We start from the raw sequence: 16,603 nt of genomic DNA on the forward strand, positions 1-16,603 counted from the left end.
TCAGTCCTATCATGACAAAATAGCCCTCGGGAAAAGGGATCTTCCTGGCAGCGTTCCAGCCCTCTCTTATAAACTGTTAGCCATGGTAATGAACCAGTCCAAGAGGCATATTAATAATGACATGAAGAGACACATTTATTGTTGATTGTTGAGATGGTGGCAGATTTATTGCCAGCGTGCCAGGAGGGAGGGCCTGGCCCAGCAACGGTGCAATTAAAAACAAATTGAATACAGGGACAAAGAATCAATAATCTAACAGGGCAACTTTTCATTTGCAAAATACAAATATAAATTAATTGACCTGAACACAGTTGCTAGCTGGTCATTAATGTGTGCTTGCTGGCCAATCAGGGTGTGTCACTGATGCCATCATGTTGATTGCAGCAGGCTGGGGGGGGTGCCCTTTTAGCTGCCTGCCAAGGCTGCCCTCTGGGCCATCCTGTTTGGGGTGATTTCCAATGTCACTAAAAAACGTGGCTGTGTCGGATCTTTCCCCTGAAGCTCTAAATTATGGAAATTTAAAAAAGGTTTCACTAAGGACTTCTCTATTCAGTAGAAATAAATGCTTCTGGTGCCTGCCTATACGGTGATCTGTCCTAAGCATGGGGAGAAGGTAATAAATCCAAGGTGGATGACACGCTTTGTGGTATGGTCTCCAATAACCTCCAAATTAGGACATTTGCCATTATTTTCATGGATTAGTAACACTTAATATAAATTTGTTAAAGAGCTATCTATATGGTCTTGCCAATTCAGATTGCAATCCCTAAACTGTGACCATATTAAAAATGATAGAGCCAGCTCTGGCTCTTGCTTTCAAGGAAAAATCTATGTGTGGGGAAAAGTTAGATCCACCAATAGCTGAAATATGAAATGAGAAGTTACAGGTAGCATAAGGAAGTGCAGGTAAAGGTTTGGAATTCCAAAGAAAGCCTTTGGCTTTGGGGATTTAGCCACTCTAAAACTGTACTGTTCAATATGATAGCCACCAGCATGTGTGGCTATTTTTAATTAAATTAATTAAAATGAAATAATACTGACAATTCACTAGCCACATCTCTAGTTCTTAATAGCCCCTTATGGCTAATGGCTACCATGTCGGACAATGCAGATACAGGACATTTCCATCATCACAGAAAGGTCCATGGGACAGTCCTGCTCTAAAGGGTCCGTAGAACTTGGATATCCAGAGAAAAGAACATTCAAGACAGATAGATTGTTTGAGAAATGGAAAAGAATGCAGGGCACTGGGGGCGGGGGTGTTACAAGGACAAGTTTGGCTAAGTTCTGTGTAGGATATAAAAATGGAAGAATAGAAAGTAAGAGTGAAAAAGGAGGTCTGACCTTGAATTGTTGAGCACTTGGAAAAGCGATCTAAGAGGTTTTGACTTTACTGTATTGTCAAAAGGGAGTCATTAAAATTACAAGCAGGGGGAAGTGACATGATCTGGTGCGTGCATCAGGAATATTTAGACAACAGTGTTAAAATGAATTACAAGGAGCCAGAGACTGAGGACGGGTTAGCAATTAGGACGTGGCAGTGAAAAGTCACCAGAGTGTAAGATGCCGCACTTTTATGGTTGTGGTTGTGGGAACAGAAAGAGAATGACTTTATTGGACATGACATCTGCTTTGATAGAGAAGCAGGAGAGAAAGAAAGTCAACGCTTAAGCCAACGTTTTATACAAGGCTGGTGTGTCCATGAATATAAATGTGAATTAAAAGAGGAGGAACGGGTTTTGGAGCAAAGAAAAGTCCAACGTGGGACACGTGAAATACGTATGCGACACCCACCTTGAAGAGTTCAGGAAAGAATCGGAAAGGAGAGACTAGAATTAGAGAAGCAATTAAGAAGTAGAAATGTAGATTTCAGAGTCACCGATACAGACTTGATATTAACTCCAAGGAGGAAGTCATAATCACAAAGATACATAAAGTAGGAGGAGAGGAAAAGGTTTAAGGACGCCAGATCCTGACTGCAGAGATATTAGACTGAAATCCTTTAAACAGAGATAACCTGACAAGGCAAGCCTGCGCCTTGTAAATGAACAGGTGTGTCAGTCTGGCCTGAGACTTATTTAAAAGGGAGGGAATGAAGAGGACATTCCACTTAGAGGTTAAGTGCTGGCTTTCCCTATAGACTAAGCAGAGCTCGAATCAGGGCTCTGTACCTCTCAGCTTTTGCCCTAGGGCAAGTTCCTCAGCCTCTCTGAGCCTCAGTTTCCTCATTCAAAAAATTAGTAAAATGCATCCCACCCTCTTGGGTTAATTGGGAAATAGAATTAGATCGTGTCTGTAAAGTGACTGCTATGCCTGGTACTCAGGCATGACAACCACGGTTTATAATTATTCTAAGACGCATCTTTGACTGCTTTCCTTGTGATTATTTTACTTCACTTCTAATGCTCTTCAATTTCTGAAGCTATAGAGGAGAATGATTAGTGAAGAGAATGATTAGTGAAGAGAACAGTCAAAGGCTTTTTGATACCTTGATGAGAAGCCAAAATAGGAATAAGTACAAATGATAGGTACTGGTGCTAAGACACTGTGTTTCAGGTAAAACTTGCTAACGAGGGGCTCACAACCAGGCTTTGGAATGCAAGTCAGACTCTTCAGATATGTGTCTACATGCTGCATGTAGGAAAATATCACCACTCTGAATTCGCAGATGACTCTGACGCTAAACCATGACTGTAACTAAACCTGTGGGTGGTAAAGTTTGAAATCTTAGGTGGGATTCTGACTACATGGGGGTCATGATGAACTTTAAACTATTGGGGGAACTTATGAACATTTACTAACTTACCCTTCTTTGAAAGTGTGACTGCTTCCCCTGCTGACAGCACTGGGAAAGCTCTCTTTGTGTTTACTTGCGCTGCTGACAGATGAGGCTCTTAGGACACAAGCTGAGATCACCATGCAAACTGACTCTACATAACAGGCATTTCATTTCCTCCTGCATCTCCACATCAGTGATGGTTTTGAGAACAGACTTCATGACTGTTCTGTTTATTTAGTTCTATTGCAAATAAGGCAAATGACAGCTCCAGACCCCACCGCTTCTCTTTCTGGCTCCTGTATGTATCCCAAACCAGGTGCCAGGAGCGGCAGCACCATCTTGGGTCATGCCAAGAGCCTCTGCTGTGGCCTCCCAGGAGGCTCATGCACCTTGATGCACCCACTCAAAGCCAGCAATCTCACACGGTACTGTTGCCCTCTTGGCAGACAGGGTCGAACCATCTCCAGCTCTGACTATGAGTCCATCAGATTTTGCTTTGATCTCATTCAGCTGGGAACACCGTAACTCTTCCTATTCCTATAACTAAAAGTTTATAAGTGTTAAAGGAGGAATTGAGCAGATATCCTCCAGCCCCTTACTAGAGGGAGGATGGACCTGCATATTTAATGGAGAGAAGGATGGAATTCCAGGGGCCACAAAAGAAGTAGTTAAGAAAACTGCAAAAGCTGTGTGTGTGTGTCTGTGTGATGTTATAACTTTAGTTTCTAAGCAGAGCAGAACAAAGCCCCATGTCTCTCCTCACAAGAATGGGAGTAGAGGCTTGATAAAAGGAGAAATAGTCTTTCTACAAAATGTGTTTCGTACGGTGTTGTCAGCAACTAACTACACATGGTGCCATGAAAGACATGATAACCTAGGGGACTGGGGAGAGGTGAATACTAATTCGATTTCAGCTACGGGACATGTCAAATTCAGACAATGTCTGAGTAACACAATCTGAGGGAAGGGACAGGACAGCTGCACGGAGAGTGTGAAGATGAGTGTGGGTCTCATTCCAACCCCGAGGCCGGGCTAGAGGGGGCCTGCAGGGGGACACCCTTCTTGTGAAGGACGACTCGTGAAGTGCCTTCCCCGGCTGGGTACAGAGGGCATTCTGAGGGCACCGACTTCAATCCTGATTCCTTCTAAGTTGTAATTGCTTTCTTAGTTTACCCAACCCTGAAATTAGGAATCTTAGTATTATATATACACCATCGGATGTGGGTTGTGGAGTTTACAAATATCACGTGAGGCAGGAAAGGATGTCTTTCATATATATCTGTTAATAAACACACATACACACACACACAGGATTAAGATTAAGGTGTGCATGTATGTACCTGAAGGAAATCAACTACATTCAATTGTATTCTTCACCCAGAATAAGAAGCCCGGAAGGGAACATCCCAGAGACACAGGTCTGGATGTGAGGAGCAGAGCTCAGGCTGGGGAGGGAGCTTTTTGATTCCCAGTCTTGTTCTTTTCCACATTCCCACCCTGCCTCTGTGAAGAGCAAGTGTGACTATAATTTAAAATAGAGACCGAATAAATTAATTTCAGGTTGACTGCCTGCTTTTCTTTAGGCCCACAATTACGCATGTTAATTTAAATAATTATTTAAAGAATATTTGGGAAAAGAGGGGAAAATAGCAGAGAAAAAGAGGTGAGTAACAAAGGAAGGGTTAGAAGTAGGTAGGTCCGGGGCTTCCCTGGTGGCGCAGTGGTTGGGAATCCGCCTGCCAATGCAGGGGACACAGGTTCGACCCTGGTCCGGAAAGATCCCACATGCCGCGGAGCAACTAAGTCAGTGCGCCACAACTACTGAGCCTGTGCTCTAGAGCCCGCGAGCCACAACTACGGAGCCCGCGCACCACAATTACTGAAGCCCACGTGCCTAGAGCCTGTGCTCCACAACGAGAAGCCACCGCAATGAGAAGCCCGCACACCGCAACCAAGAGTAGCCCTCGCTCGCCGCAACTAGAGAAAGCCTGCACGTAGCAACGAAGACCCAACGCAGCCAAAAACAAGTAAATAAAATAAATAAATTTATTTAAAAAAAAAAAGAAATAGGTAGGTCCTTGCAAAAGTGTGACCCGTGGGCAGGTGTGCCTCCCTTACCTGCTGGGAAGCTCCACCAGGTGCCCGGCCCCCATCCACCCCAACCAGCCTTAGCCAGACCCCCTCTACTCCGCAATGATCTTCTCAGGAACCACCCTTCTCAGCAGCACCTCAGAACCTCTATATTATTTTCACAGATAGTAACATCCACCTGCCCTTTTACTTAGCTATGAGTTAGCAATCTGGCCTGTGAACCCAACACTGGGTCTAGAATTAAAACCCCTTCATTGCAGCACTACTGACAATCACCAAGACATGGAAGCAACCTAAATGTCTATCAACAGATGAATGGTTAAAGAAGATGTGGTACATACATACAATGGAATATTAGCCATAAAAAAGAATAAAATAATGCCATTTGCAGCAACATGGATGGACCTAGAGATTATCATACTAAGTGAAGTAAGCCAGACACAGAGAAAGACAAATATCATATGGTATCATTTATATGTGGAATCTTAAAAGAATGATACAAATGAACTTATAAACAAACAAAAATAGACTCACAGACACAGAAAACAAACTTATGGTTACCAAAGGGGAAAGGGGGGAATAAATTAGGGGTTTGGGATGAACATATACACACTACTATCCATAAAACAGATAACCAATAAGGACCTATTGTATAGCACAGGGAACTCAATATTTTGTAATAACCTGTAAGGGAAAAAAATATATATGTATAACTGAATCACTTAGCTATACACCTGAAGCTAACACAACATTGTAAATTAACTATTCAAGTAAAAATAAAACTCCTGGTGTTAAGGGGTGCTTCACCACTTGCTAGCCAGTGTAAAACTTGGACAAATCATGTCAGCTCTCTGAATCTCAGGTTCTTTTCTTGGAATGTGGTGATTTTCTGTTCTGTCTCTCAGGGCTTCAATGAAGAATAATCAGAAGAGATCATGAATGCAGAGGGCTTTAACTGTTGTGTGTTTTGATAGCTCTTACCTAGAGACAAGCCTAGTGAAGGGAATTTAAAGCTTTTAGTGGCTCTATCATCTTTGGGCAAGTTTTTACTCTTTCTGAGCTTCAGTTTTCTTATTTGTAAGATGTGACTATGGCGTAAACCTTTCAGGGATGTTGTGAGGATCAACTGAGATCAGTTTACACTCAATGTGGCCAGTGCAGAGGTTGGCTGACACTCAGCGAAACCTAGGGCTGGACTGGGTAGAGAATCAGACTTCTCCACCTGCTAAACTAAACCTTGGGTACCAAGTAGTCTCACCTGAACTGACTCCGGGCTCAAAGCCCCAAAGTCTTTGAAGACACAGAAATTGCGTAGGCTTGTTCACATCATTCATCCTTTCTAGCCCTTTGCCTAAAATTGGGCTTAGCAAGAGTAGTTTGCTCCGTGAAAGGAAGTGTCTGGCAGTAAACAGATTTTTGGACTAACCAAGAGAGCAGATAGAGATACCAACAGCCAAGGAGAAAGGATGCCAGATCTTCCTGTCTATCGCTCCCTGACAGTGACAACGACTGTGACACGGCGATATCCACACATTCCAGAATGCTGAAGGGTTCACGACAATCAGAGTGACGATTAGATTCTGGATTCTCAAAGGGGCCAGCAGTTTCAGTACTTACATAGGGGAAAGAGGTAACATTTAGAATGCGTATCCCTGGAGGGATGAGCTACTGGTAAGTCAATTATCTTCTTCTTTGCCTCTCCCTCAGCCTCTCCACATCATCTTTTGGGGCTCTGGCATCCCACTCCTGCTCCCCCACTGCTCATTTTCTTTCTTGAGTTTTGTCCACAATTTCTGCTAGGACAATGAAACATCAGTAGCAGGAAAAAGAGGGAAAAAAGAAAGGATAACTGGCAAATTCCCAGGGATCTAGATTAGAGGAATCACCTTGGACGTGGTTGGCAGTGGTGGGGGGGGTGGCCTGTGCTGGAGGCACACTGAGCGTGGGGTCGCACGGCTGGGGTACAGACCCAGCACAGCTGCTGACTCACAGGGCACCCTGGCCAGTCTCTTAACCTCTGTGAGCTGCAGTGATCTCATGCAAAATGGAGATAACAGTCACTGCCCCGAAGCCTCCCAGGGCTTGTTGTGAGGGTCACATGAGCCAAAGCCTGTGACCAGTGCTGTAAAGTACTAAATAAACACACGGAAGTCATGCGATCGCTGTTAGAACGTATCTCTTGGCTTGTCACATGGAAGACCTCATCCCTCTAAGGACCTTTTCCCAATTACTGGCCACTCCAAGTCATCTGGACAGCCTGACAAATCCCCTGCCCCTATCTGCCTGAAGGGACTTTATGATCACTGCCTTCTTATGCCATTTCATTTGCTGTATCCATCTGTCCTGTGTTCATTTTACAAACATTTGCTGAATGCCTAGGACCCCTCAGACAGTGTGCTGTGTGCCGGGGCTCCTGTTGCTCTCGAGTAGGAAGAGTTAATCTCACAAAACTTACCTCCTCTCATGCTAGTACATTCATGCTAAATCTCAAACAAACCCCTTCTTGTCTTGAGTTACACCTGTTTCTTACTTCTATAACACCTGTGTAATGTCTGTGTTTTCTTTATCCCTAAAGCTCACAAGCCTAACGCTTTCCTCTCCCAGCGGCTCAGGACCCTAACTCTGCAGTCACTGGTGGGAACATCTAACATTTCCCCAAACTCAAAAAGGGAGGTGATATCCTTTTAATTCTTCCTGTTTCAAGATATTGGGATGAATCCTCTCAATTTTCCTTGGATGATACCTGTTGAAGGAAGCTTCTCCATTCCTACAGGGAGACTCACAATCTGCTGTCCTCACACCTTCTGAGTGATGGGCATGACCTCTTGCCCATCCCATGCCTCCAGCTCCTTTATGGCACCCCCTCCCACACAGGGCTGCCAGATTGGTTTTCCTGCCCTGACTAATCTGAGCCCCTTGTTCTGGATTTCCTTAACACCTCGGGACACAGTCACAGCCTCATGGTCACACACCAGGGACAAAGTCACAGCCTCACCGTCACGCACCCGGGACAAAGTCACAGCCTCGCCGTCACGCACCAGGGACAAAGTCACAGCCTCGCCATCACGTGGCACCTTAAAGTTATCCCTTCAGTGGCCAAGATGTACCTTGGGGACCAGTGATGCTATTTTAACGAAAGCAGCTTCTTCCCTTAAAGAGAAGGACTAGGAAACTAATCTCATCAGATGCGTGGAAAGGCCACCTTATAAACCAGGAAAGGACAGGCTGGGAGGTAGCGTTAGAGCAGCTCTCAGTTACTCACTTTGCAGGAGGAGGGAGCAACGAAGCCTAGACCCCGTGGGATTGCCCTTCTGCTAATGACACTTGTCTGGCAGAGGTGATGAGATTGTAACATTCTCAAATGGACAGAAGATAAATAAATACCATATATATATACATATACACACACACACATATGCAGATAGACAAGTTGCAGCTTGGAAATTTTTCAGTTTTTCTCATTGCAAAATCAATACCCATCAGCAGTTTGAAATTAAAGGCAAGATTAGACCTCAGTTTTATATATGCCTTATTGTATTCCAAAAGCTTTCTACTCGGTCAGATAAATCTTCTTTAAGAGGATTAGGAAACTTTCATTATCTTTAACCTGAACTAACACTAAGCCTGAAAAATTAATCTATAGAATGGACAAAAGCCGATAGCTGCTGGGAAAGAGGAGACTTCTGGGCTTTTTTCTAATTGAGCCGCGGGGTCTCGGCTTCTACCCACTGGAAACTCAACTGATTCCCAAAGGAAGAACAGCTCCCTGAGCTCCTTCTTTTAGCCTCTCAGTAAATGTAAAGCCCAGGGCTTCCCTGGTGGCGCAGTGGTTGAGAATCTGCCTGCCAGTGCAGGGGACATGGGTTCGAGCCCTGGTCTGGGAAGATCCCACATGCCGCGGAGCAACTAGGCCCGTGAGCCACAACTACTGAGCCTGCGCGTCTGGAGCCTGTGCTCCGCAACGGGAGAGGCCGCGATAGTGAAAGGCCCGCGCACCGCAATGAAGAGTGGCCCCCGCTCGCCACAACTAGAGAAAGCCCTCGCACAGAAACGAAGACCCAACACAGCCAAAAATAAATATAAAAATAAATAAATAAATAAAAGAGCCTTCCCTAAATTAAAAAAAAAAAAAGAAAGAAAAGCAGCTTCATTATTAAAAAAAAAAAAAAAAAAAGTAAAGCCCAGTCTGCTAAGATTTCCAAGAGGAGGTGCTCCCCTTCCTCCTCTGCCCTCCTGATCTTTGCATTGGATTGCCTGGAGCTACAGAAGTTGCTTGGCCTAAAGCGTGGAGACTTGAGGACGTCACCTCTGGAATGAAGGACTCCACTGCCCTGCTTCTTGCCTCTTCCCAGAGTCTTTCTGACCCAAAGCTCTGAGACCCCACTGGCTTTCACGTTCAGCCACGGGAATTACTCCAAGCTTCTTACGAAGAACATTATCCCTGAAGCTCTGTGCCACAAGCCCTTTATGGCCTGTATTGGCTCTGACATGCGTATACAGTCTGTCTTCTTCCCTGAAAAGTGATAGCCTTGTTCTGCTTGAGTCTGTTTCTGTACAGTGCCTGACAGTTCTTTTTTTCTTTCAGTGACGAATTTCCTGTATTTGAAGATAACGTTGTTGTCAAGGCCACGGAGGCGCCACGGAGGCGTCACTTCCCATGCCGAGAATTTCTTCTCCTCTGGAGCCAAGCCCAGGTGGCAGGCGGGTGGTGAGAGCCTGAGCTCCCTTGTTTTCTGCAGACATCCCCGCTCATCTCAGACGACCCATCTCAGCGAGGGCCTCCACCAGCCTCTGAGGAGAAGCATCAGCCGTGACACTTGTCTTTATCTCCCGATGGCAGGCCGTCTTGTAGCTCCCAAGCAGATCATCCCCAAGCCATACCCCTAGTGGGACATGGATGGAGAACGGACACAGCAGAGCACGGGTGTCCTCGTGTAGCAGGCAGATGTGGGAGTCTGGGAGCGTGTGGGTGAGAGAAGGGCTTAGAGGCTGAACGGAGGCAATGCTTCAGCACTATGGCAGCACCAGGGCCTGCCGGGAGCCGGGGCTGCAGCAGACAGACCTCTGGCCCAGCTCAGGCCATTACCACGGTGTGCAGAGCCAAAGCCCCAGATGCTCTGCTAGCAAAGAGCCGTTCCAGACAAAAGAAAAGAATGGCCACCTTGATTTGCACACGTGACCAAAGCATGAAAAGACTCTAACCCCTACTCAAACTTCCCATGAAACCATCCGAAATGAGCAAAATTATACTTTTTAGAAACGCAGGGATGAGGGAATCCATATTAGCTAAGCACGAATGCCATACACATTTCAGAAACTGAAAAAAAATAAAACCCATTGGATCAACTGCAGATGGGATCTGATAAAAGGCAGTTACTGACACTAAGTCACACACAGGGCCTCTTTCTGAGCTCAAGGCATGGCCACGAGACATCAGCACAGGGGACACTGAGAAAGGTCCACCCAAACCTCTCCTTTGGTGGAGGAAGGATAGGTCAGAGGGGGGTGGGAGCTAGTCTGCTCAGCACCTCATTGCTACCGCGAGTGGACACCTGACAGAAGCTGCTTTACGTCGTGATGGGGGCGTCGGTAGGGGGCAGTTCGACATAAGGTCACCTGTAGAGCTGCCTTGTTTTAAGACGGTTCCCCGATTCTCTTGACTGCTCTCTGCATGAGTTTTTAATTCTTAACACTTAATAGTTGATATCTGAGATTCTGACATTTCTTCAACCCCATTTTTCTCCTACAAAGTAAAATTCAAATGAAAAACTCTTAACTACTATGCCTGGGTTATACTAATTCAGATTTTTAAGGGAGAATGGGAGAGAATGTTAGGGATTCCCCCCTTTTAATTACATAGATTTATTTCCAACATAGAGCTGGAGATAACATTTTGACTAATATCCCTCTTGACCTCAACTCCATCGTGGGGCTAAAAGGGTGTACACAGACTCAGCAGCAATGCCAAACAGCACTCAGAACGCCTTCTGGTACACACACAGCCACCAGCTATGCAAGAGCAGTCATAGGTCACAGGATGTCACATCAATATTATTAACCTTTTATCATGAAATAAGCCTCTGAACAATAAAAGGCGCAGAGAGTAATACCGTATCCATTTCCTAATATATCTTGTCCCAACGCCAGAGTGCTAAGTAACTAATATATATATAATATAACATAGTATAATATAATATAACATAATATAATATAGCATAACATAATATATATTTCTAATATATCTTTTCCCAACTCCAGAAAGCTCAACCAGCTCAAACATGCCAAACCACCTATTAATGAGAACAGAAGGACCAGAGATAAAATGGAGAAACTCTGTAGAGATACTCAGCACTTAGTCAAGACCCCAGCAGGTGGAAGGAATCCAGGACAGACACTCAGTCTCTGGATTCTACAGAGGAAACGGCCTTTCGTGTCTTTCTACAGGAGTAGAAGGACAAGCTGAGATCGTGCTTCCCCCGCGTCACGGAGGGGAACGCGAGCCCCCTGGCCAGGCCGCCTACCTTGCACGATGAGGTGCACCCGGGAGGTCTTGGGGTGGTTGTCCGTCTGCACGGAGCAGGTGTACGGGCCCTCGTCGTACACGTCCACGTTCTGGATCATGATGCTGTACTGGGTTGGCGTGTTAACCAGGATGATCACACGAGGGTCTATGGACCACTTGTCGTTCCCGGCGTAGAGGATGGTGCTACGGTTCAGCCAGGCCACCCGGGTGACCCGGTCATCTATGGTACACCTGTGAGTGAGGGGAGGGGAGGGGAGGGGAGGGGGAAGAGAGGGGGAGGGAAGGAGTGGGAAGAGGGGAGGGGAAGGAGGGAGAAAGTGTTCAGAGATTCTGTTATAAACACAGCTGTTGTCATTCAAGGGGTAAATGAAATAACATAGCCCAGGACTAAAGGGAATGAATTATTGATAAAACTTCCTAAATAGAGGGCAACAGTGGCCTGAATCCTCCTGAAGAACCGATGCTACAAAATCATTCCTATTTGATTCAGGGACATATTATGTGAATATCTTTGCTGTATAGTTGCTTTCCATCTTATTTTTTCCCTTAGGCTTCTATGAAAATTAGTTTATATTTCTCGAGCACAGTTACCACCTTGTGGGAGAAGGGAGAGGGGGCCAGAGGGGAGAGAGAGTGCATCAGTATTTCAAGTAGGTCACAGATAATCCACACAGCAAATGCTTAACTTGTTGTTAAGTCAAAAATTGGACATATTTACCTCCAGACCTCCCTCGTGTTCATCATCTCCTGTACCCCTAAGCTGCCCAAAGCCCTCCAACTGCAATTTATAACACAGAGTCTTAAAAGTCATGGTACAATGCCAACAGTCTTTGAGGCAGTCGTGGCTACCTCTTAAGATTTCAGGAGAGGGAAGGAGACAGTGGCCAAGCAGAGCTCCTCCACCTCACACTCTCCTCCCTACCCACACCCACTGAGAGCAATGTAGTAGATGTCACCTGGTTGTCACCAAGGTACGGAGCCGACCACTACCCCACATACCCTAACCTACTCTTCCCAGCAGTCAGAGGCTATGAATGGAGGCTACAAGCAAATGGAATTTTGCTTGTCGGTGTGTATGACCTGCAGGTTATCAGGTTTAATGCAGAAATAAATGTGCCTGCTGGTCAGGAAGAAAATTTGCAAATGTGTCCCAGGAACTTAGAATGTGTGGGTGGAAAACTGAGAAAAGGAAATCCTTGAGAAATCGGAGTTGTTCAATGAAGGGCATGGTTAAAGGGGCCCAGGTGTGTCTACCCACTGCTCAGCGCTCTAGTCAGAACCTGAGTTTCAGTATCTCGGCAAATGAAAAGGTGAAATCACACCTGCTTCCCCTAGATGCCCCACCAGAGAGGGTATGAGCAGTGCCTCCTGAGGACCGGGAGCGTGAAGCCACACCTTCAGGTAAGGAGACAGGGAATAAACATGGCCACACCTCACCAGGCTGATCCCATCTTGACCTGGACCAGGGCTCAGGAGGTGGGAGCACCAAGGACACTAGCCATGGGGAGACACATGTGTTTCCCTTGGCAAAGTGAACAGCCTGACATAGCCCGAATGGTCTAGGGAACAGAAGGATACTGGAGCACCGAAATGACAGCTGCCACTGAAAGGGGTGAGCGCCCAGTCTAGCGAGGCCCTCTCCCTGATGGGGAGGAGGAATAAAAATAAAACTAGCTTCCCATCAGAGGGGTCTGCTCTGCACATGTCCACCTGTCATTCAGCAGGTGCGGGCAGCCTCGAGGTAGGGGTGGGGTGATCATTAGGTGGAGAAAGGAAGAGACTTTTCTATATGTTCTTTGTTATTTTTTACAACCACAAAAGTAGAATAAACATGTATAAACATGTAAACGAATACAATACAAAGATGCCTAAAGGCCGAGCTAATCTTTCTCTCCACCCAACTCCCTGCCTGGATGTCGCTATTTCAGTGACAGCCTGTTATGTCTTCCTCACCTTACTCCTCACAGACATATATTCACATATGGAAAGCTTGTGTTGATTTGTTTTTACCTAAAACAGAATCATACTCTAATATTCTTACAAAGCTTTTATTTTAACTTGGCCACAGGCATCCCTACATACCTGTACTTATAGATCTAATTCTGTAATTGTTTCCAGATACGTCTAAGATCAGTGAGGTGAGTTTTGGGGACCCAGCTGCATTTACCTAATGGTCCCTGTATTCAGGTATCATTCAATGACTCCTTCCCACCTTCATAGATGCCTATTTGGCATAAAGAAAAACTGAAGTCATCAAAAAGTCTACAAATAATAAATGCTGGAGAGGGTGTGGAGAAAAGGGAACCCTTCCACAGTGTTGGTGGAAATGTAAACTGGTGTAGCCACTATGGAAAACAGTATGCAGGTTCCTTAAAAAACTAAAAATAAGAGTTACCATATGACCTAGCAATCCCACTCCTGAGCATATATCCAGAGAAAAAAACACTAATTTGAAAAGATACATGCACCCCAATGTTCACTGCAGCACTGTTTACAATAGCCAGGACATGGAAGCAACCTAAATGTCCACTGACAGATGAATGGATAAAGAAGATGTGGCATATATATATATATATATATATAAAACGGAATATTACTCAGCCATAAAAAAGAATGATATAATGCCATTTGCAGCAACATGGATGGACCTAGAGATTATCATATTGGATTGGCCAAAAAGTTCATTCGGTTAGTGAATTTACATTGTTCACTAAAATTCTTGGTGAAAATGAAAAATACATCTTTTATTTTTACTTAAAACCGAATGAACTTTTTGGCCAACCCAATACTAAGTGAAGTAAGCCAGACAGAGAAAGGCAAATATCATAAGATACCACTTATATGTGGAATCTAAAAAATGATAACAAATGAACTTATTTACAAAACAGAAACAGACTCACAGAAAACAAACTTATGGTTACCAAAGGGGGAAGGGGGGGGATAAATTAGGAATTTGCGTGTAACATATACATGCTGTTATATATAAAATATATAAACAACAAGGACCTACTGTATAGCACAGGGAACTATACTCAGTATTTTGTAGTAACCTATAAGGGAAAAGAATCTGAAAAAAATATATATGTATGTATAACTGAATCATTTTGCTGTACGCCTGAAACTAAAACAACATTGTAAATCAACTTCACTTCAATAAGGAATAAATTAATTAAAAAAAAAAAAGAAAAACTAAGGTCACGTTGTCTCCTCCACATCCTTGGGGCCCTAGTTCACTTTCTGTGCATTTTTGTTCCTTCTACAGCAACTGCCCATTTCCCTTATGAGGACTAAAGCCCTAATGGACCCTCTCTGCTCCCCACTTTCAAAAGCATTTCTTAGGAAAAAAAATATGATAAATGCATTCATTCACTCTCAGTTGCAAATCACTGGTAAGAATTAACGTGCCAACTTTCTTAATAACAGCTGTATTTCCATGAAGATCTAATCCCTGTTTGAATGACTCCTAAAGGTTAAATTCCTACTGTACAGTGTGGCCAGACTGGAAGTAGGTGGTAAACCAGACAGAGTGAAGGGTGTTGTCTCCCAGACCCTGGAACCACACACACCCAGGTGACAGTGCAGACAATATGCTTGCTTTTATTTTGGTCAATTACGTAACCCTTTGCACATTTTAAGTTGACATAATATTTTTAAAGTTTAGGTAATAGTTGCAAAGGATGCATATTTGGTCTGTGGAGATTATTCACATTTTAAAATTAAAATGTCATAATGTTCCTTTACATATATCTCTATACGAATTTAAATACCATAGCAATTTGATACTCATGATTGTCTACTTTCAAAATTCATGAACAAGCTCTTTTTGTAACAGTCATAAAATATACATTGCTCCTTTTCTAAACTTGAACTTGCGTATCTATTATATATCCTCTGCAGGATTTTATCTGCAGGATTTTATCCTGATATAATATTTCAAGCATATTTTATGCTTGAAAATCTTTTATTGATCAGCTATCATATTTATTTGCAACAATATATATAAAGTATAGAGATTGAAATTTAAATTTCTTTCATGTTCTGTGACCATAAAGCTCTGAATAATATTTTCTTATAGAATGAGTTATCATTACAAGGATAATATTGATAAAACACCATAAATATATCATACATGTGGTTAAATAATAATTAAACATAAGAAGTAAACTTTTACTGGAAATAAAGCTCTCAATGGGATAGATGAGGCTTTTCTGTTTATTATACCATCGATAAATATCATTATACTAGAATGAGAACTCAGGATCAATTCTATTCCTATTTTGCTTTGAAAAAACACCAAGTTCACATAAGCAAGGCGATAGAAATGAAAACCTTGTATAGCAATGTCACTCAATTCTTTGAACCTCTTCCAAGATATATGCCAGAAACCACATAGTAATATAGCTTCAAAAATTATTTTAATGATCTCACAGCTGACAATTCAATTAATTCCTCCTTCAATTTCTTTTAAAGCAATGAATTGGAAAATACCTGACTTGCAAAGGGCTTTGTAACCCAGTATTAAATTCATTCAATTTCTCAGTATCTGGACAGTATATTGCTAACATTTTACTAGGCCTTATCAAATGACTATTAAAGATGTGTTATTCTGTCACTTAGAAGCACTTTGTTTAACCCAATATGCTGAGAAAGATGGGGAAAATTGAAATACTGTTTATTTTAATATACCAAATCACCCTGCCCTCTGTCAGAAAACATCTCTATCTCTCTGGATTCTAATTCCAAGATAGAGAAGGTACCAGTTTTGCCATGAATTCATTACTGATGAAAAACTGTGCCATTTCCTTCAGGACTTCTCTGCTTTACTTTGGTGGGACTCTCCCTCAAGACTGATACTCTGTTTGATGACAGATTGATAATAGCGGTGGAGGTAAGAATGAAAGTAAAGGAACGTTCTCTCGCAGACAATTAAAGTGGGAGCAGTCAGAAAGGAGAGCCAGAACTACAACTCAAACACAGGTCTTTCTCGGGCGGATCCATCTTAGGACATTTTAGATCTTGAAAATGTACTTCTTTAGATACATTTCCTTGTGTATGACCTACAACTGCAGGTTGAGGGTGAATCGCGCCGGTTCAGATTGCCGCAGGGTCTGGTAGGGGCTGACGTTGAGGCAGGGCAGTCCAAATCTACCCTCTGGGCAGCACACACTCTCAGTGCCCTGCCACACAGCCCTCGGAAAGCCTCGCGTACC

The 16,603-nt window shown here is 43.7% G+C and overlaps 1 protein-coding gene across 7 annotated transcripts in view; it reads right to left on the reverse strand.

The window, feature by feature from the left end:
- Positions 1–16,603, reverse strand: part of OPCML (opioid binding protein/cell adhesion molecule like) — a 1,243,265-nt gene that overhangs the window by 216,749 nt on the left and 1,009,913 nt on the right. For all 7 annotated transcript variants that reach the window (XM_082341076.1, XM_082341075.1, XM_082341080.1 and 4 more), the window contains one exon: positions 11,392–11,624. In XM_082341076.1, coding sequence (XP_082197202.1) covers positions 11,392–11,624 — 233 coding nt within the window. The remainder of the gene's footprint in view (positions 1–11,391; positions 11,625–16,603) is intronic.

Source organism: Balaenoptera borealis, assembly GCF_965194805.1.
Source record: "Balaenoptera borealis genome assembly, chromosome: 11".
Classification (NCBI taxonomy): domain Eukaryota; kingdom Metazoa; phylum Chordata; class Mammalia; order Artiodactyla; family Balaenopteridae; genus Balaenoptera; species Balaenoptera borealis.